At 40.5% G+C, this 20,628-nt stretch overlaps 1 protein-coding gene and 1 long non-coding RNA gene across 15 annotated transcripts in view; one reads left to right on the plus strand and one right to left on the minus strand.

The window, feature by feature from the left end:
• LOC103879561 overlaps positions 1-20,628 on the plus strand; it is a 59,062-nt gene that overhangs the window by 30,942 nt on the left and 7,492 nt on the right. For 7 of the 9 annotated variants that reach the window (XR_002518615.2, XR_002518612.2, XR_001897196.3 and 4 more), the window contains one exon: positions 873-997. The exons of the other annotated variants lie outside the window; for them this stretch is intronic. This is a non-coding gene — a long non-coding RNA (uncharacterized LOC103879561). The remainder of the gene's footprint in view (positions 1-872; positions 998-20,628) is intronic. 9 annotated transcript variants of the gene reach the window in all.
• The window catches only part of LOC116272741 (rho GTPase-activating protein 28-like), a 62,096-nt gene that overhangs the window by 9,831 nt on the left and 31,637 nt on the right, over positions 1-20,628 (minus strand). For all 6 annotated transcript variants that reach the window (XM_031661511.1, XM_031661512.1, XM_031661513.1 and 3 more), the window contains 6 exons: positions 19,740-19,902; positions 14,843-14,925; positions 11,976-12,173; positions 11,516-11,629; positions 7,172-7,228; positions 5,446-5,570 (listed from right to left, as the gene is read on the minus strand). In XM_031661511.1, the coding sequence (XP_031517371.1) occupies positions 5,446-5,570; positions 7,172-7,228; positions 11,516-11,629; positions 11,976-12,173; positions 14,843-14,925; positions 19,740-19,902 (740 nt within the window). The remainder of the gene's footprint in view (positions 1-5,445; positions 5,571-7,171; positions 7,229-11,515; positions 11,630-11,975; positions 12,174-14,842; positions 14,926-19,739; positions 19,903-20,628) is intronic.

The following is a 20,628-nucleotide window of genomic DNA, read 5'->3' on the forward strand; positions in this document are numbered from 1 at the left end:
AATTATTTTACCATTGAAAACTGGTAGTTTTAAAAAAAACTGGTAAGATCCTGGAAACAATTTTAAAATAAATATTTAATTTTAGAACTCTTTTAGATTTACAGAAAAACTATGAAGATGGTATAGGCAGATCCCATATGCCCCACACCGCTCCCCCCATTGTAAACATCTAATATTAATGTAGTATATTTGTTACAATTAATGAACCAATATTGATACATTATTATTAACTAAAGTCCATACTTTATTCAGATTACCTTCATTTTAACCTAATATTCATTTTCAGTTCAAGGATCCTATCCAGAATTTCACATTACATTTAATAATTGTAGGGGGCTGAAGAGTGTCCCCCAAAATTCATGCCCGTCCTGAAGTTCATAATTTGACCTTATTTGGAAATAGGGCATTTAGAGATGTAATTAGTTAAAGATCGTGAGACTAAATCATCCTGGATTTAGGTGGCACCTAAAATGAGTAAAGATGATGTGAAGATGGGAGAAGAGATTGAAATGATGTGTAAGCCATGGAATGCCAAGATTGCTGTCAACCACCAAAAGTTACGAGGGAGGCATGGCAGAGTTTCTCCCACTGAGCTTTTAGAAGGAATCTACCTGCTGACATCTTTATTTCAGACTTCTGGACTCTTGAACTGTGAGAGAATACATTTCCACCTTTTAAGCTACCCAATTTGTGGTCATTTGTTATGGCAGCACTGGGAAATTAATATAGTAGTTGGGTCTCCTTAGACTGCTCTGATAATTTCTCACAGTTGCCTTAGTTTTGATGACCTGAACAGTTTCAAGGAGTACTGCTAGGGTATTTTACAGAATGTTCCTCAATTGGGATTTTTCTGATGTTTTTCTCATGTTTAGATTGGAATTATGTGTTCTTGGAGGAAGACCACGGAGATAAAGGACTGTTTTTATCGTATCGAGGGTGTACTTGGATATTATCAACATGACATCACTGCTAATATTAACCCGATCACCTAACTGAGGTCAGATTTCTTCGGTGTAAAGTTGCTTTTTCCCTTTTTACACACTAGTTTTTGGAAGGAAGTCACTCTGCATAGACCACATTTAGGGAGTGGGGGTGCACCACCATTTTAAAATGTAATTGTCTTAAGTGTGTCCTCTACATACAATGAGCAATATATCAGATGATATAATTTTTGCTTCTCTCACCAAATGTGATTTTAAAAATGCATGAGAAGTAGGATAGTTTATAGCCCTCTTTGTACCCACTCTGATGTTCTCCTTTCCTTTCTGATGTTCTAAGCCTTGTTATAATTTCCTTTCTGTTTAAAGAACTTTCTTCAGCCATCCTTTATGGGTCAATTTGTTAGCAACAAATCTCTTAGTTTTCCTTCATCTGAGAATGTCTTTATATCTCCCTCATTTCCAGAAGGACATTTTTGCTGAATATAGAATTCACAGTTGACAGGTCTCACTCTGTATTTCCTCTCCTTTTGGGATTCTGTATGACATGTAGCTCACTTGTTAGACTCCCATAGGTCCTTGAGGCTATGTTCATTTTTTTTCTGGTTTATTTCCTCTCTGTTGTTCATAATCGATAAACTATTGATATGTCCTCAAGTTTGCTAATTCTATCCTCTATTATCTTCACCCTACTACTGAACAAGTTTTTTCACCCATTCAGCAAGTTTTTTACTTCAGTTTTTGCATTTTTCAGTTCTGTAAATTTCCATTTGTTGTATTTTTAAATAACATCTATTTCTTTGCTGATATTTTCTACTTTTTCATTTGTTTCAGAATTCATAATTGCTTGTGGAAGTACTTTTTGTGACAGTTGCTATAACATTCTTGTCAGAAAATTCTAAAATTTGATTTAGTTTAGTGTTGACATTGTGGTTTCTTTTTTCTCATTCATGTTGTGGTTTTGTCTTAATGAGTGATTTTGGGTTGTATTGTGAACATTTTGGATATGACACGATGAGACTCTGGGGCTTATTTAATCTTCATTTTTTGGCATGTAGTCTTCCTGTTGAGGTTTAGCACAAGGTCTGGGTGGGCATGTATGTTCAGCTTCTTGCTGGGCCCCATTGAAAGCAGGACAGCAACTGGCTCTGCCTCACCTCCAATTGGGAGTGTGAGATCAGCTCCCTGCTGGGCTCTGCTGCCACCAGGGTGGTGGAAAACAGAAGCTAACACTGCCTTGTTGCTGCAGGCTGAGGGTGAAGCTCAGCTCCTCACTGGGCCCCACTGACACCAGAAAAGAGGAGGGGAGGGAGCAGAGTGTCAACTGTTCCCACATCTTACCCCTTTCCACCAGGTGTCAGGTGGAGGCTCAGCTCCCCACTGGGGCTGACTGATACTAGTAAGGGCAACAGGTAAGCTCTGCTTTGGCCGGCCTTGTTCAGTTTTGCTCATATGGTCGGGGGAAGAGGCTCAGCTCCCTCAGGGCCTTACTGACACTTGTGCTAAATGGCCTGCCTTGCACTGCCTCACTGCTACTGTGTTTCATTGCTGCTGGGTGAAGGGGAAAGCTTAGCTCACTGCAGGACCCTGCAGACACGACCCTGGCTTGGAATCAGACCACCCACCTGGTTGTGTTAGGTGGCACGTGGTGGATGGCAGATCCACTCCCTGCTTGGATCCACTGAAACCATGGGGCGGTGGCGCGTTTTTTCTGTTGGTGTTTGGCTGGAGTAGGGCAGATATTGCCAGAAAGGTTTTCTGTGGTTGGGCCACCCCTTTACCTAATCCTTTGGCTAGGCTTTCCTTAGAGCTCTTTTTCATCTGTGCCTATTGTCAGTTGCAGGTTGGAAGTTTCCACAGTGTTCTGTCTGGGATGCATGGGAGGTGATAAGGAAACTCCCAGAACTCACCCCCGTGTCATTTCTCAAGGCCTCGTCTATCCACCTTTCAGAGTCTTTCTCTGCTTTTTGTTGTGTTACTGTCCAGGGTTTACTAGTTGTAAGGGAGAGTACCTGAAAGGAATGGGTCTTCTCCCTCCTGTTTTAACTTAAACACATGGGGGTCTGAGTAGGCAGTCAGAAATAAGCCTCTAGTGAAAGACGCAAAATCAGGGCCAGTTTACAACACTTAAACTGAAATAGGCCATAGTTCTAACAAGTAAAGAGAACGGATAGGGCACAATTTTTTAAAATTATTATTTTAAAAGTTTTTTATTTCCATAGGTTTTTTGGGAACAGGTATTTGGTTACAAGAGTAAATTATGTAGTGGTAATTTCTGAGATTTTGGTGTGCGCATCTCCCAAGCAGTATACAATGAACCCAATTTGTAGTCTTTTATTCCTCACCCTCTTCCCCCTGAGTCCCCAAAGTCCACTATGTCATTCTTATGCCTTACATCCTCATAGCTTAGCTCCCACTTACAAGCGAGAACATATGATGTTTGGTTTTCCATTCCTGAGTTACTAAGATTTTTCGAAGAAGTTGTTATAAAAGATTTGAGTCTATCAGGAGTCATTGGTTCTAATTTATTATCTGTAACTAGAAGTCTATTGGATACCCAAATCCCTTGAATGGTATTTCAAGCCTCTATATGACTGCCTACGTGGAGGTGTCCAGGCCAATAGCAAAGAGGAATACATGTTTGGGGCTCCTGTTGACCTCTGTCTACTCTTCTTTTTTAACCCATTTCCCATTTAGGAAGGAAAGTGCAGCTTGCTCTCAGTGCAGTATTGTTGGGGCAAGTGGGAAACAGGTTAACGTGTGTGTATATATTATACATAAAATGCACAAGTCAGAAGTACACAACTTGATGAATTTTCACAAAGTGAACACATCATATAATCTAATACCAAAAGAAAAAAAAACTTCCAAGGCCATCAGCATGCCTTTCCGGTCGCTATGCCTTCCTCCACCCCCTACCTTCCACTACCCCCTTTAGTGGTAATTTCTGAGATTTTGGTGCACCCATCTCCTGAGTTTTTCTCCTGATGGTAGAAAATCCTGACCTCATACCATAGATGACTTTTACTGGCTACTTGTTTTTCTTTTAATTTAAATTTTATTGAGATAATTGTAGATTCACATGTGGTTGTAAGACATAATACAGAGAGATTCTTTGTATTCTGCCATTTTCCCCAATGATAGCAATTCACACAACTACAGCATAATGTCACAATCAGGATACTGATATTAATACAATCTACCTATCTTATTCAGATTTCCCCGTTTTACTTGTACTCATTTGTGTGTGTGTGTGTATTAATTGCAATAGAATTTTATAGAGGGTCAGTTATAAGATCCCAACACCACAAGTTCCAACACCATAAGGGTCCTTCATGTTGGCCTTTAGTGACCAAAACCATCTCCCAAATCAACCTTCCCAACATCTGGCAACTAATCTATCCTCCAACAATAAAATTTAATTTCAAAAATGTTATACAAATGGAATTGTGCAATATGTTAACTTTTTCAATTGGCTTTTTGCTCAACAAGGCTACTTCTTTTCAACATGACTGGAATGCTTTCATTTTAAGGCCCATCCATCAGTCTTACTAGAGACAGCAAATCATACATGCTCTACAATGGATAAACGAGTACTTCTCATCCTTTATAAACCAGAAGACAAATGTTTATTCTTTAGTAAGCATGTCCAGACAAAAATTATCATGATCTGTGCCCCTTCAAGGTGACCATGGCAGATTTGCAAAAAGAATTTTTGTAAGTATCATCCTGATTCTAAGAATTATTAGTAGTATGTTTTAAGGAAAGTAACAGCTATGGTATCCACTTAACTACATAATCTCTATCTGATACAGGCATGTTAAAGCCAATGCAAGCCTAGGAAAATGTTATTCTTGAAGGACTATCAAGATATCCACAAAACTAACTTGCTATATTTTCATTCAAATAAAAGGTAAAACTCGGGCAGGCGCAGTGGCTCATGCCTCTAATCCCAGCACTTTGGGAGGCCAAGGTGGGCGGATCACCTGAGGTCAGGAGTTTGAGACTAGGCTGGCCAACATGGTGAGACCCCATCTCTAGTAATAAAGTACAAAAATATTAGCCAGGCATGTGGTGCGTGCCTGTAATCCCAGCTACTTGGGAGGCTGAGGGAGGAGAATCACTTGAACCCAGGAGGTGCAGGTTGCAGTGAGCCAAGATTGTGCAACTGCACTCTAGCCTGGGCAAAAAGAGCAAAACTCCAGCTCAATAAATAAAATAAAATAAAATAAAAGGTAAAACTCACTGAATAAATGAAGCTACCAAGATAGACAATACCTATTAAGAATCCCATTTCTAGAAATTCCTTTGAAAAACAACTTTTGTTGTTAGCAATCATATATCTAACTTCATTCATTCTCTTTTCATTCTAGTAATCCACTGGTAAACTCCCTAAAGTAACAGGTTCTATATTTTACAAAAGGTCAAATTTGTAAATGCCTAGAAAGTTATTCGTCTGGTAAATGTTTTCCTACTTGTGCAGAGACCTTCATTCACATTGACTTACCTGTTTTCATATTGAAATTTTGCCAATATGTCTTTGGCTTTGGTTTGATTGTTGAGTTGAATGGCCATGGACACCTTGGAGAGAAGTGGAGCATGGACCCGTATGACTCCTTCCGGCACGTCAGACTGCCAAGGAGGAGAAATTCAGTACATTCTGTCAAACTAGGGTGAATATCAGCTCAATGATGCACTTAAGAGCTATGAAAATCAGTGCTACTCTGAATTGGGAAAACACGTCACTATGATCAACATTAACCAGAATGGAACACTACTTACTTTCTCAGCTGGAGACTCGCTCATGACTAAGCTTAACCTGGGATTTTACTTTCACTGCACATGGGCAGGTCTTGCTACAATGACTTAAAATCATGAGGGGGAAAAACTGGGTTATGACAAAGATCAAATGTTTCTATTCATGCATTTCTTGGACAAACTCCTAACTGACCCTGCTTTAAGCAGAATTCTGTACTTCAATATATTTTAAGAAGACCAACCTTTTGAGAATGTTAAGAGTCAATTAGAAAATATGGCTTCTCCAATACCTTCTTTCTTTAGTTAGCAGCCATGAGTGGCTGGCCCGAATTCAATTCCACAGGGGCACTTGAAATGGGACCCCTCAAAGTGCACTGAAAACACTGCAGAGCAGGGTAAGTGGCTGTGGGAAAGATGGTGTCTCTTAATTGTTTTAAATCTGTACCTTCTCAAAGGATAGTGCTGTTGATGTAGATGATTTATATAAATGGACTCCTTAGAGTCACATTCTATCAATATTCTATTGATACCCTAGAAAAAATATGTTATGGGCTGAACTGTGTCTCCCCAAAAGACAAATTGAAGCCCTAACCCCTCAGTACCTCGAAACGTGACCTTATTTGGAAATACGTCATTGCAGATGTAATTAGTTAAGATGAGGCCATTACATAAGAGGTCTAAACTGCAGTAGGGTGTGCCCTTAACCCAAGTGACTTGCATCCTTATAAGAAGAGACACAAGAAAGAACGCCATGTGAAGATGGAGGCTGAGACCAGCTGAGGAATGCCGAGGATTACTGGCATCGCCAAAAGCAAAAGAGGGGCAAGAAGCAGGTGCTTCTCTCACAGGCTTCAGAAGGCGCCAAGCTTGCTGACACCCTGATTTTGGACTTTCAGCCTCAAGAACTGTGAAAGAATCATAAATGTCTATTGTTTTATGCCACCTCATTTGTGGTACCTTGTTAGGGCAGCCCTAAGGAACTAACACAAAATATTTTAGAACAGAGTCAGTTCTTACAGTATTCTCCTAACATTACCAGCAAGAACCATGAGAGCAGGAGTTCCGGAAAAGATACTGAGGGATTTGCATCTGGATGGGGGCCAAGTCCCAGGCTCATTGCAGCCAAGACTGTACTCCTAAAGTACGCCTTTAATTGTCTATGTCCTATTTCATCAGCTCTGCAGACGCCTCTCCCTATACAATAGATTGCACACTCTGACACTACTGACCGATGATCGTAATAATCTCGTTCCTTCTATAACTTTCCACAACATTGTAGCTGTGTATAGGAGGCCCAGGCACACATTCTGAATCATCAGCCAGTCAGGTCCCTCTACCATTCCTTTATGTGCCACATTGAAAATGTCAAGTTTGAAGGATAGTTCATGACAAACATTATACATAAATGTGGTGGATGTTGCCAGAGAAGACTATATAGGGAGTTAATGGAAGGGAAAGGAAATTATTTTTCTTACCATTCTTCTTGCCGAGGGTGATTTTTGCAGTACCTTTGAAGTCTTGGGGCTTGCAGTCTAAAGGAAACACAGTCTTTAAGAGTAATGTTGGAGTAATGTTGAGAAAACAAGCATATGTTGCTTTTGGAAGTGTAAACTGGTACAATCTTTACGGAGAACCTTTTGGCAATATTTATAAAATTATAAAATGTATATGCACTTTAATCCAACAGCTCCACATCTATGCATTTATCCTATAAATATACTTCATTTGTGAACAATGATGTATATAGATGTTTGTTCTCTGACTCATGGATTGTAACAGCAAAAGATTAGACACAAACTGTTCACCAATATGAGACTACTGAAATAACTTACTGTGTGTCTATGGAATAGCATGCAAAAGAAGCAGAGAAGCAAAGGTACCAGCTTTGTGGACTGATATAAAATAATCCCCCATGATTTGTTAAGTCAGTAAAGCAGGACTCAGGACAGTGTTTCCTGTATGCTACATTCATGTTAAAAGGGAAAGAGCATACATTGATATTTGCTGGTAAGCGGATAGAGCATCTCAGGTTTACATACCTGCATGTTCCTGTACACACACCCTGCTGTGGTGATACTATTTGTCTCCAGGAGGGGAAGTTGGAGGTGGCTGATTTTTATTCCATGGTCTTTCCTGACTTCTAAATTTGTAACTTGTTAATGAACTGTCTATTCCAATCAAAATTAAGAATTAAAAACACAATATAGCGGCTGGGCGCGGTGGCTCACGCCTATAATCCGAGCACTTTGGGAGGCCGAGGTGGGGAGATCATGAGATCAGGAGATCTAGACCATCCTGGCTAACATGGTGAAACCCCGTCTCTACTAAAAATACAAAAGAATTAGCCGAGCGTGGTGGCACATGCCTGTAGTCCCAACTACTCGGGAGGCTGAGGCAGAAGAATCGCTTGAACCCAGGATGTGGATGTTGCAGTGAGCCGAGATCGCGCCACTGCACTCCAGCCTGGGCGGCAGAGCAAGACTCCATCTCAAAAAAAACAGACAAAAACAAAAATAAAAACAGAAAAACCAAAAAGCAGTATAGTACAACAGTATGAAAGAAAAACTATTTCTTTATCTTTAAGTGTTTGCTTCTATGGTATTTATAATCTTTACATTCTATCTTGGTTCTATTTACAATAAAACATTAAAGTGACATGGATATAGCAATGTACAGTTCACATACATTGTGTGAACTGTGTGAACATGTGACGGACATGTGAGTCCGTCCTAATGACAGCTTTGTGAAACAGATCATTATCTGCCCTCCCTCCCAATTTATAAAATAAGAACATTGAGGCTCAAAGAAAGAATGTAGTTTGTCCAGGCTCATATGGGTAGTGACTGACAAGGCCTGACCTCACCTCTGTTCCACACATTTAATTATACTGTTACGGTTTTCCAGAGTGAAAACGGCTGCCCCTCCATTGAAGCAATGGATGAACTGGCAAAATCTATCAGTATTGACTCTTTTAGAACTCTGGACACAAATCCAAAGGCTTCAACTAGGGGAGTGCTTAAGTAAGAGAAAGAGCCGTGTGTCATTTTTACTTATGCTTTTCCACCCCTGCTCTCCAATTCAGTGACAGCCTTGAAAATAACGGCCTGCATTTCTGGCATGGGTACTGCAGGGAGCAGAATGAACCTCGCTCAAGAATTCTAATGATTTGCTCTCATTTGTCTGGTGGCTCCCTCAAAGACTGGCTCAAAAGGCTTGCCTTTACCTTGCCTAACTTGGAACTTGATGGGTGCTAAAGGGGTGTAATGTCAAAAACGTTTACAGGCAAGTGTTTTTGTCACAGTTGCCTGATGCAGTGGATCAGAATTGAGGAAAACAAGAGATAACTAAAAAGCTTGGGAGGCAAGGCTGGAAATTGAGATGCTTTGGAAAATAAAGGTTGTAAAAAGCCTTAAAATATTCCTGAGAATATAAAGGCCACATGACTGAGAAGGAGCTGGAAACATAAACTTCTGGCTGATCCTCAGGTTCTGTGCAAGCAGGAAGCGAGGGCTCAGGCAGAGTTAGAAACTGCTTTGCTGAGTGCTAAAGGTGTGCCCCAGCACACACACTGCTCATCTGCAAAGACTGGGAGGTTTTTTAGTTCCAGGCATTTAAGAGAATCTCTGTCTGATCATTAGTTATCATTAAACTAATGGAACATAGACTTCCATAGCCACACAAAACAAAGCATACAGACTCTACAAAATCAGTTCACGAGAAAAGTCATGAAGCAAACAAACAATAGGTACAAGAGCAGAACCAACAAACCCTGAGGAGAGAGAAGAATCTGATTTCCAAAGTTGCCACATTATAATACTCAAAATGTCCAGTCTTTAACAAACAGCTGTTAGGTAAAAAAGTCAAGGAAATATTGCTCCTATACAAGGAGAAAAAGCAACCGTTTCTGAAGAAACTGTCTAAGGAAGTCCAGACATTGGACTTACTAGAAAAAGTCTTCAGGCTGGGTGTGGTGGTTCACGCCTGCAATCCCAGCACTTTGAGAGGCCGAGGCGGGCAGATCACCTGAGGTCAGGAGTTCAAAACCAGCCTGGCCAATATGGTGAAACCCTATCTCTACTAAAAATATAACAAAAATTAGCCAGGCATGATGGCAGGCACCTATAATCCTAGCTACTTGGGAGACTGAGGCAGGAGAATCACTTGAACCTGGCAAGCAGAGCTTGCAGTAAGCTGAGATGGTTGCAGAACATTGTGAATATACTAAAACACACTGAATTGGTACAATTTCAAATGCTTAACATAGTGAATTTTATATTATGTGATTTTTTTTCTCAAAACAAATTTTAAAAAATTTCATTTCTAAATAAAAGTATTGGTTTTACTTGATATGAAGTCACTTTGCCTATCATGAGTCAGAGAATACAGTCTTTCATCACGATTATGATAAATCAACAACACTCCCTCCCACCTTGCTGCCTTGGCATTTACTGTCCTTTTCCCTGGACTTTCTCCTTTCGCAGTGGTATCCATCCTTCAAGATACAACTCCAACCAGGCACAGTGGCTCACATCTATAATCCCAGCACTTTGGGAGGCCAAAGTGGGAGGGTCGCTTGAGGCCACGAGTTCAAGACCAGCCTGGGCAATTTAAAGGTAGCCAGGTGTGGTGGTATGCATCTATAGTCCTAGCTACTGGAGAGGCTGAGGCAGGAGCATCACTTGAGCCCAGGAGTTCGAGGTTGCAGTGAGCCATGATCATGCCACTGCACTCTAGCCTAGGTGACAGAGCAAGACTCCAACTCTATAAAAAGAAGTGTAGCTCCAGGCAGGGCACAGTGGCTCATGCCTGTAATCTCAGCACTTCGAGAGGCAGAGGCGGGCAGATCACCTGAGGTCAGAAGTTTGAGATCAGCCTGGCCAACATGATGAAACCCCTACTCCACTAAAAATACCCCGTCTCTACTGAAAATACAAAAATTAGGTGGGCAGGGTGGCGCATGCCTGTAGTCCCAGCTACTCGGGAGGCTGAGGCAGGAGAATCAATTGAACTCAGGAGGCGGAGGAGCAAGACTCTGTCTCAAAAAAAACGTAGCTCCAATGTTGCATCCTCAATGAAGCCATCCACAGTCTCCCACGCTAGAGCACATTTCCTTGTCCTCTGCATGGCCCTGGCACAGCAGGCCTGGTGCTTCCCTGCTGGGTCCCTGGGGCTCTTACATACATTTGTCTCCCACATTAGGTATAAATTCCTTTGAGGGCAAAGTAAATTTCAGGTATCTCCACATCCTCCTCAAGGTTGAATGCAGTATCTGGCACTTGTGATCACCCTCGAGTTAAATAAAAGCAGTAAAAATAATTCTTCTAAAACTTGTTTCCATTATGTGCCTCCACACAAATAACTGTTAAAACAAGACTCTGAATTCCTTGGAATGCAATGAATTTACACAAAATAATTTAAGGATTAGCTATTCCTTTACTATCTGATCAATGAAGAAATCTCTTTTCCCAAGTATTAGACATTTGGATACTGGATTGCCCTTAAATCAAGTTGACAGGGACTAAAATGTTGACTTTCCGCTTTTGCGAGAACCGTTTTAGCCTTTCTGGTGGGATATCAAACAATCTTCCTGACTCAGATATTTCAAGAACTTTAACCAAAAGGCACATAACTCTCAACAAGATGCAAAGACCCCGATACTCTGTCATGGACCCACTTTCCACGATGTTTATAGTTACAACACTCCTTGATCCTTAAGAATATAAAACGCTTGGTTCTAAATGACAAGCTACTTTGCGCCTCCCTTGGAGGAGTACAAATCTAGGCAGCGGACAATCGCCGTGCCTCGTTCGCTGTCTTACCTCCCGCTCAAGGGTCCTCCTCCTGAGCAGTTTCCTGACACTCGGGAGCTGCTTCTTTAACAGCATTGTGGCTTCATTCATTCTTCTTACTTGAGTGATCAAAAAAGATGGAACCTGGAGAAGAAAAATAGCTTGGACTGGATGGAAAACACTTGAATTCAACCTCCCTAGCAGATTCTGTCTTCAGGCATGGCAACTCCTCCCAGTCACTTGGTATCCTGGAGCCAGAAATGGTGACATCGTCCTTATAAAGTTTAGAAAAAATTATGTGGATCCCTGTTTCAAAGGGAAACTGTGATAAAGAGTAGCCCTTCCGGAAGCTGTAAGGATGTCACAGCCACCTGGGGTTATCTTCTCATGTTTCTTCCCTATGACCAAGGGAGTTGCCCAGTCACGGAGCCTTTACATTTCCTGAGGCCATGGACTTCCGAGGAGGACCTGTCATCACAATGTCACTCACCTTCCACAAAATTTTCTGGTACTTAAGCATTAGGCGGATGATGTGGGCCGCAGTGTTTGCTAACAGTAATTCTTCATAATCAGAGTGTTTGCTTCTACTGAAGAAAAGGTTTGGTGCCATCACTGTAGAAATGTTCCACAGACTCATTCGGTTTTTTGATTCATTGGCGATCACTTTACTGAAGAATGTCATGAGGGCCTAAGAAGAAACAGCATCATGTCATACAATTGCACACCGTCAAAAGGTGCCCCTGATTGCTATCGTTCATTCTGTTCCCATTCACTCTGCTGCCAGAGAACTGTCAGAAGTACAGAATGGTTCAACGTACCATGTTTCCCCTCTAACTGGTTAAAAGTACCAAGAAGAAATGTGAGCAGTATATTCAAATGTCTGCTTCGTAAAAGTGGCCATTTTAATGGATTTTATTATATTGCAGTTTCTATAAATATGGTTTGCATTTTCTTTTATCCTAAAAGACTTTGACAAGTGTTAAAATTAAATATAAACCAGGAAGAGAAAACGCTGCAGTTCAATAAACACGAAAGGTAGTTTTGTTGTGAAGAAAAGTAATTCTGAAAAATACCCTTACCTTAAAGCATTGTTGCTGAAAACTATTTACCATTTCCTAGGGAGAGGAAAATCCACTTAAACAACAGGAGTGTCTCATTCCTCAGCCTGAATGTAAACTCAACTAAACAATAAAAAAAATGGACTTTTTGGGTGCTATTTTTCTATGGTTTTCAACTTGGAAATTGTCAGCTGGCCAAAAGCAAAAGTTTGTGTGCAGGTATTTGAAGCAATAAAAAAAAAAAAAAAAAAGAATTGACAAAGCTTAATACAAGTTTGCTGTGCTACCGAAGTATAAATACTTATCAGAAACTTCTGAAGTTCACCAAGACAAATGAAATCCCCAAAAGAAGTGCTCTTTGGCTTTCCGAGTTTGAATTCCACTATACGGTATTCGCAATGAGAAAAACAGCACTGAAGAGTAATAATAGTCAGCATTCATTTGAGGGTTTGCTGTGAGCCAGGCGTTACCCTTAGTATTTTATATATATTCACTTCTCATCATTCAAACCCTGTGAGGTAGGTACTATTATTATTTCACAGATGAAGAGAGCCAGGTGGAGAGGGGCTAAGCAGCTTTGCCCAGCATCAGTTAATTAAGTGACAGAGCCAGGATCTGAACCAAAGGAACCAATTCTTCAGTTAGAGTACTTGACCTCTAACTCACACCAGCCGCAATCTTAGCTCCAGTCACAATTTAGAATAAAAAATTGAGAGGGAGGGAGGGGGAGACAGAGAGAGAGAGAGAGCGCATGTGTGTAACATCCTCACCAGTCCCGTGATGTTCTGGGGGGACCTTTTGTTAGAAATGTATTAAATTATTTGATAAATGCTGCATCCTCAGTTGTATGAAAGGGTAGATGATGTTTTAACTCAGATATTTGACACCAGATGGATTGTTTTTGATAAAAGAACACTGTGTACACAAAGCCAAAAAACAAGCTAATAAATTTTCAGCTTTTGAAAAATTACTGAATTATATTAGAAAAGGTCATTTTTATGTCATAGCTGATCTCTGCCCTCGCCTCAAGGATATAATATGACTGACATACATTATAATTGACATAGATATTTTCGCTGTGTAGGAGGAAGGTCCTTAGAACACTGAAATGTGTGATAAGAGGCAGCACTAACAACCATCTTTGTTTTCAGCATTATGTTTACTGGCCTCAAAATTACCATCTCTTTTCAACTCATCCTTATCTCAATTTCATTTCAAAGATTCCAAATACCTGTTGTACTTAAAATAAATTTCCTATTGTATATAGAATGATTATCCAGAGAGCAAGAGAAACTTTGATTTTTACCAACATACAGCAAAGAATAAATGTGAAATAAAGGGAGAAAAATTGGGGATGAAACTATAGAATATGATTCTATCAAATGTTCTATTATATATTAGTGGAGAAATCACTTTTCTGCTTCATTTTCCTAATATGTAAAATGACCAAATTCTATCAGATGATCTCTAAAATTCTGAAATTCTGGAAGTATTTAAATTGAATTATTTTCACAAATTTAAAAACGTGAACATGTTGGGAATATAATTTAAACTAGTGATTTCCAATTCCTCCCCGAGGACGCTCATCAGAGTTTCCTTTCCACTTCTGTACATCAGACTAACATGAGTAGAGTAGCTGAGAACCAGCAATTCTAGAGTCTATTTTACAAGTTACATAATGGTCTTATTGACTTCTGACATTGTCCCATTTAAGCCTTCATCTTTGCCTCTTCTCCTACTCCTAACACCTTGCCCCGTGCCTGACACAGGATAGACAGCCAGTATCTCTGGGATGAATAGAGTGAATGAAAGTTAAAGATACCACTTGGGTGTGGTGGCTCACACTTGTAATCCCAGCACTTTGGGAGGCTGAGGCAGGAGGATTACTTGAGCCCTGGGGTTAAGAGACCAGCCTGAGCAACATGGCGAAACCCTGTCTCTACAAAAAAAAGCCGGGTGTGGTGGCGCATGCCTGTAGTCCCAGCTACTTGGAAGGCTGGGATGAGAGAGTCACCTGGCCTTGGGAAGTCAATGCTGCAGTGAGTTGTGATCGTGCCACTGCACTCCAGCCTGGGTGACAAAGCGAAACTCTGTCTCTCAAAAAAAAAAGAAGATACCAAGATCTCCACTCTTTCTTGTCTTCCTCAGGAGAAGGGCAGTGGGAGCGCAGAAAGGCCGTGTGTTTGCAGCATGCTCAGGTGGCTCAGTGAGTTGCATCTCCATTTTCATTTTCCTATATGAGCCACATCCTCTGAGCAATAAGAGCCCCCTGACAAGCCGTGAGGTGGACACGACGTACCTCAGCTGTATCCCTGTTGGCATCAGGCAGCGCCATGACCATGAGGTGTAAGGCTTGAAACTGTACTTTGACGTGAGGCCCTCCTAACAAGAAAACAGAAATAGGCATACATTTTAAATAACCCTGATGCATCCCGACAGCATTTCTTGCTAGCATCTGGTGGCACAGGAGGGCTCCTGACAGCTTGTGGTGGTAAAGACTCAGGTTTTGTGCCCAGCAATGTAAATTTCTTCACTTGGACAGGCGCCTCTGTCCATCAAGTTCCTTTTCCCATCCCACCATGCCATTGTTGAGGCAGGTGGCCAACGAGATCCTCAGAATAATTCTGAAGTTGGATAGCACTTCCCTTTCAAAGTACTTTCGCAGACCTTCCCTTCCTTTAATACTATAAATAGAAGTAAAGCTCAATATAAGAGAAAAAAAACCTTGCTTCCATATAATGAGGCAGAAAAGTGTAAGTATTAGGAACACAGATTTAGAACCAGGTTCCAATCCTGGTCTACTATTTAGTCGCTGTGTGACCTGGGGCAGGTTATTTAATCCCTGCCGTATCTACTTGATTATCTGTAAAATAGGAATAGTCATTGTACCTACCTCACAAGCTGTTATGAGGATTAAATGAGTTAATATAGGTAGAGTGCTTAAATCAGTACCTGTACATAGTTATCTTTCTACATGTTTGCTCTTTTTTTTTTTTTTACGATCTATGACACTTATTCTAGATCTTTCATGGACGCTTAGGGAAGGTGACGACTGTAGTTGGATCTTTGGAGATTGTTGAGGATTTTCTTCCTCAATAATGACACAAGATGGCGCCAGAGGGTTGGCATTTATACTCTGGGATTCCATCCACAGCTGGATAATCCACGACCAGCTGTGCTGAAAATTTAGAATACACCAGAGAATCTAGGCTTTCCTTTGTCCCTCTGTATTCTCTTCAAAATGGTGTCTTGGTGGGGAGTTCCTGTAGGAAAGCATTATGTTCAGGAATCTCTGGGGAATTCTCCAGTTGAAGGAAAATCTATCTGTTTCTATTCAGTGGCTGGAAGGCAGTCAGCTGCCGGTGAAGTTAACTGAGCTGTACAGCAGTGGAAACACTTGTGACAAGCTACTAGGTTACTGGAGCTGTGTGTGCTAGAGTTCAGGAGTAGATGACAAGTGTATACAAGCAAGTCATATGGCGAGAGAGGGAGGATCATATTGTTGAAGAAAAATCTACAAGATTTGTAGATACTTGTATCAAATTTATAATGACACAGGTCCAGGATGTTACTGAAAACAGCAAATACAGGTTGATGTGAGCTTGCCTGAATAATAGAAACTTTAAGAGCAAGTCTCAGTGCAAAGCATTTAGGGGCAGATAAGACATTATGTTAGTGCATAAACTGCAGTCTGAGAACGGTCTCTAATCTTCCAATGCAATTAAAAAAAAAAAAAAAAACAACTCTGGGGGAAAAAACCAAGAGACGCAGATACAGGCTTGGGACCACTGTGTGTCCATTAATTTCAGAGAAATTATGAAGCTCTTTTAAGATTAAGTTTAATTTTGCAAATATTCCCTTTTCATTTTACTTAGGAAACACTGTTTTGTGGTTAATAGTTTTGTAGTTAATTCATTTAATACATCCCAGCCACGAGTATTCCCTTTCCTGAGGTCGTTATTTCCCCAGAAAGTTACTAAGCAAGTAATGAAAGCATCCGAGGCTTGATTGATGAACTACTAGTCCTTAATTTTACAGTCAAGGTTGGGGTCAAGTTTGAAAAGAGAAAGTAATATTAGTGGGAAAGGCTCTGTGTTCTCTGAGCTCCATCTGACGGTATTGAGAGGCACAGCTTAAACACACACACATGCGCTTGTTCACAGTCCTCCCCTTCAGAAAATCTTGTTACAACTAGAGCTTACTTAGGTGGCAAAAAGGCCATTATTTCCTGCTGGTAGCAGGCCAGAACTCTGGGCTTCCTGCAGGGTTCGCTGGTATCAAATCAACCACCTGCAATATAGTATTTTTCACTTTCAAAGCTATACGAAGGAATGTGGACTCCTTTGTGAACCCTTTCAGGGTATTTCTCAGAACCTCTCCCTTCAGTGAAATGTACTGGCTGCAGTCAGATAGGCAGCAATGATGATGCAGCATGCAGTAAACGCTACACAGAAGGTAATTTGTCTCTGAAAAGTACGTCACACAACATTTCTGAAAATTACAAAGTCATACAGATTAGGTCTTAAGTATTTGGGTAAAAGCACAAAAACTATGAAGTATGTTTTGTAACTGACAGGGAATCATTTGGCATGGTTTGAACATAAAGATTGAGTATTTTGGAAGATGAAAATTAATATATTCATATACCCTTCTTAAATATGATTCTCTGAACAGATCTGGAATTAGAGGTTTTGAATCCTCCTTACATAATTCAAAATACCAAAAAACAAAAACAAATGAGTGATCCAGAGATGGAAGACCCTAATTCTGGTATAAACTTCACCCAAATCTCTGGCTGAGCCACAAACCACGTGTGTGGGGTAACACGGCAAAGGACTGAACAACTGAACGGAGAATCGAGCTCCTGCCCAAAAGACCACTGGCAATTTGAGTCCAGCCAAGCAAACTGCCTGCTTCAAAGAGCAACAATAGAAAAAGAAACCAAACAACATTCTTTGGAGAAATACTTCAGAATCCATGGTCTCCAAACACTACATTCATAATGTTCGGAATAAGCTTTAAACTTACTTGACATACAAAGTAACAGGAAAGTGTAACCTACTCTTAGAGAAGACAGAGATCAACCCTGAGATATCCCAGGTGTTGGAACTAGCCAACAGGAATTTTTTTTTTTTTTTGAGACAAGAGTCTTGCTCTGTCACCCAGGCTGGAGTGCAGTGGTGTGATCTCGGCTCACTGCAAGCTCCGCCTCCTGGGTTCACACCATTCTCCTGCCTCAGCCTCCCGAGTAGCTGGGACTACAGGCGCTCGCCACCATGCCCTGCTAATTTCTTATATTTTTAGTAGAGACAGGGTTTCACCATGTTAGCCAGGATAGTCTCGATCTCCTGACCTTGTGATCCGCCCGCCTCGGCCTCCCAAAGTGCTGTGACTACAGGCGTGAGCCACTGCACCTGCTGCCAATTCTGAAGCAGCTATTGTACCTGTGCTTAATGCTGTGAAGGAAAATATGATTCTAATGCATGAAGAGATAGGTCACGTCAACAGAAAAACAGAAAGTATTTTAAAAGCACCAACTGAAAATTCTAGAACTGAAAAAATACAATATCTGAAATAAACATGAATGAAGGAAATTAGTAGCTCTTCTCTCTTAGCAAGTTTTTCTCATAAAATAAAAACAGTAAGCTTACAAAGAAAAGAGATACTAGTCACGGACAGCATGTGAATTAAAGCTTAGAAAACAACTGCCTTGCCTGCCTTATTCTCTTAAGACACAAAAGATTATTTTATGAATCTGGTTTAGTTAAAACATTCAAAGATTTAGAATCTACATATATTTTAGGACAGATTTTGTCATACAACTTAGGATCTATTATTTTCTTTCACTGTAATTTTAATGATTTTGTAGTTCTGGCCAAACTGCAGAATATTGTAAACTGGCAGATACAGACATCACCTGTTAAGTCCACACAACATTTTAAAATTTAAATTAGTGGCTGGGCCAGGTATGGTGGCTCATGCCTATAAACTCAGCACTTTGGAGGGCGAGGTGGGGAGATCACTTGAGGCTAGGAGTTTGAGACGAGCCTGGCCAACATGGCAAAACCCCATCTCTACTAAAAATACAAGAATCAGCCAGGTGTGGTGGCGCACACCTGTAATCCCAGCTACTTGGGAGGCTGAGGCAGGAGAATCACTTGAATCCAGGGGGCGGAGGTTGCAATGAGCCAAGATTGCGCCACTGCACTCCAGCCTGGGCAACAGTGCAAGACTCTGTCTCAAACAAACAAAAAAAATTAGTGGCTGACATTCTCAAATTAGGTTTTCCCATTAAAGCCTGGATTTAGCTCTCAGTCTGGCACAGCAACCATTATCGAGAACCAAGCAGTGGTCAGTGTCTCTAGATGGGGTGTGTCCTCTCAGTTTGGACACAGACCTTTTCGGTCCATGTAGAATCAACATTTACTTAGCATGCTCATACATATTTAGACTTCTGACCCCTGAACTCCCCAGGTTAACAGTTAAAGCCCCCACTATGTACCCCTATTCTACTTTTCCAAACTTTTCTCTTGTTACATCCTCCACAATATTCAACCTTTATGCTCAAACCATGCCAAATGATTCCTGTCAATTACGACACACACTTTATAATTTTTGTGCTTTTGCCCACACATTTCACTTAAAGGCCTAATCTATATGACTTTGTAATTTTCAGAAACGTGATGTGACTTTGTAATTTTCAGAGACAAATTATCTTCTGTGAAGTATTTATTGCATGCTGCATCATCAGACCTAGGACCTCAGACTTAAGAAAGGGAGTGATGTCTTATTTTTTGATGCATTACCACACACCAGGCTCTATTCTAAATGACTTCATTCAATATCCATGGCTACCCTGACAAGTAATTATGATCTGTAATTTACAGACGTAGTAACTGAGGCTCAGAAGGTTTGATTGCATGGCTAACAGATGGTGGCACAGGAATCCAAATCTCAAGAGCCTGGTCTTTCTGCAAACCCCTCTGCCTTTTAATGATTATAAAACCCTCTAAACCAGGCTTAAGTATATAAGTATGTAAGTAGGTGACTGTCTGCCATCAAACTTAATATTCCACTAAGCACTGTCAGGACACAGCAAATCTATACATGAGCACATTTGATTCAGCATCTCTCTTCTGCTCTCACTTTAATGACCTTATATCTTAGCGTATTCACATTTGACGTCTTCCACCTACTTTCCATTAGACTGATGAAGGCAGGTATGTATTCCACAGGGAAGAGAGAGGTGGGTAGTTCTCTGAAAAATGCTTTCAACATTACTGCAGCTTCTCTATGGCACATTTTGTCCCACTTAAATTTATCAGCATTAAACTTGGCATCAAGTTCTTCACGGTATTGCTGTAAATCAAGGAAAACAGTCAATATTCAATGCGTTTTTACCACGTGGCCCCATTTTCCCCTTCCAAAACTGTTCTTATATAAAGTATTTTTGTAAACAGACTGGTAAGGTAATGTCTCCTAAGAGTAATTTTTTTCAAAGGGATTAAGGGAAATAGCTATGTGAGGATGAATTTTTAAAAACAATTTTCTAAAATATTTAAAAGATAATGTTAATCTTGAAATAATTTTCTAATTCTACACAAATATAGAAGTTCTCTACTCTGATCACAGTTTCATTTCTGTGGTTTTGGCAGAATACCACTATTCCCACATGATAAATACACTGTTGGATTCTGACAAAGTCTCCGTTCCCCCTATTTCATAATGCCTTCTGCTATCCTCTATTTCTAAATTAGATCAAGAAGGTTTGCCTCTTAGCCAGTTCACATACAGAATGAGAACTATCCCAACAAAGTAACTCTGACCTCACTGCAACATGCAAACCTATGACATCTTCCTGGAGCAGTGACAGCAAAGTTTTCTTCCAAGACAGACACATGTCTTCCACATGTTTGCACGCTTGCCCAATCCTTCGTAAGGTTTGGAACACTGTGCAAATACTTTTAAAAAAATCTCTAAGCCTCCGTAAGTTCTACTTGGCTTACAAATTTTACATTATTAATTCATCTGATTATCAATGCCACTCAGGCTTCATGTTTCTTTTCAAAGGCAAACTCATTTTTT

Source organism: Papio anubis, unplaced genomic scaffold (genome assembly GCF_008728515.1).
Source record: "Papio anubis isolate 15944 unplaced genomic scaffold, Panubis1.0 scaffold179, whole genome shotgun sequence".
NCBI classification, from domain to species: domain Eukaryota; kingdom Metazoa; phylum Chordata; class Mammalia; order Primates; family Cercopithecidae; genus Papio; species Papio anubis.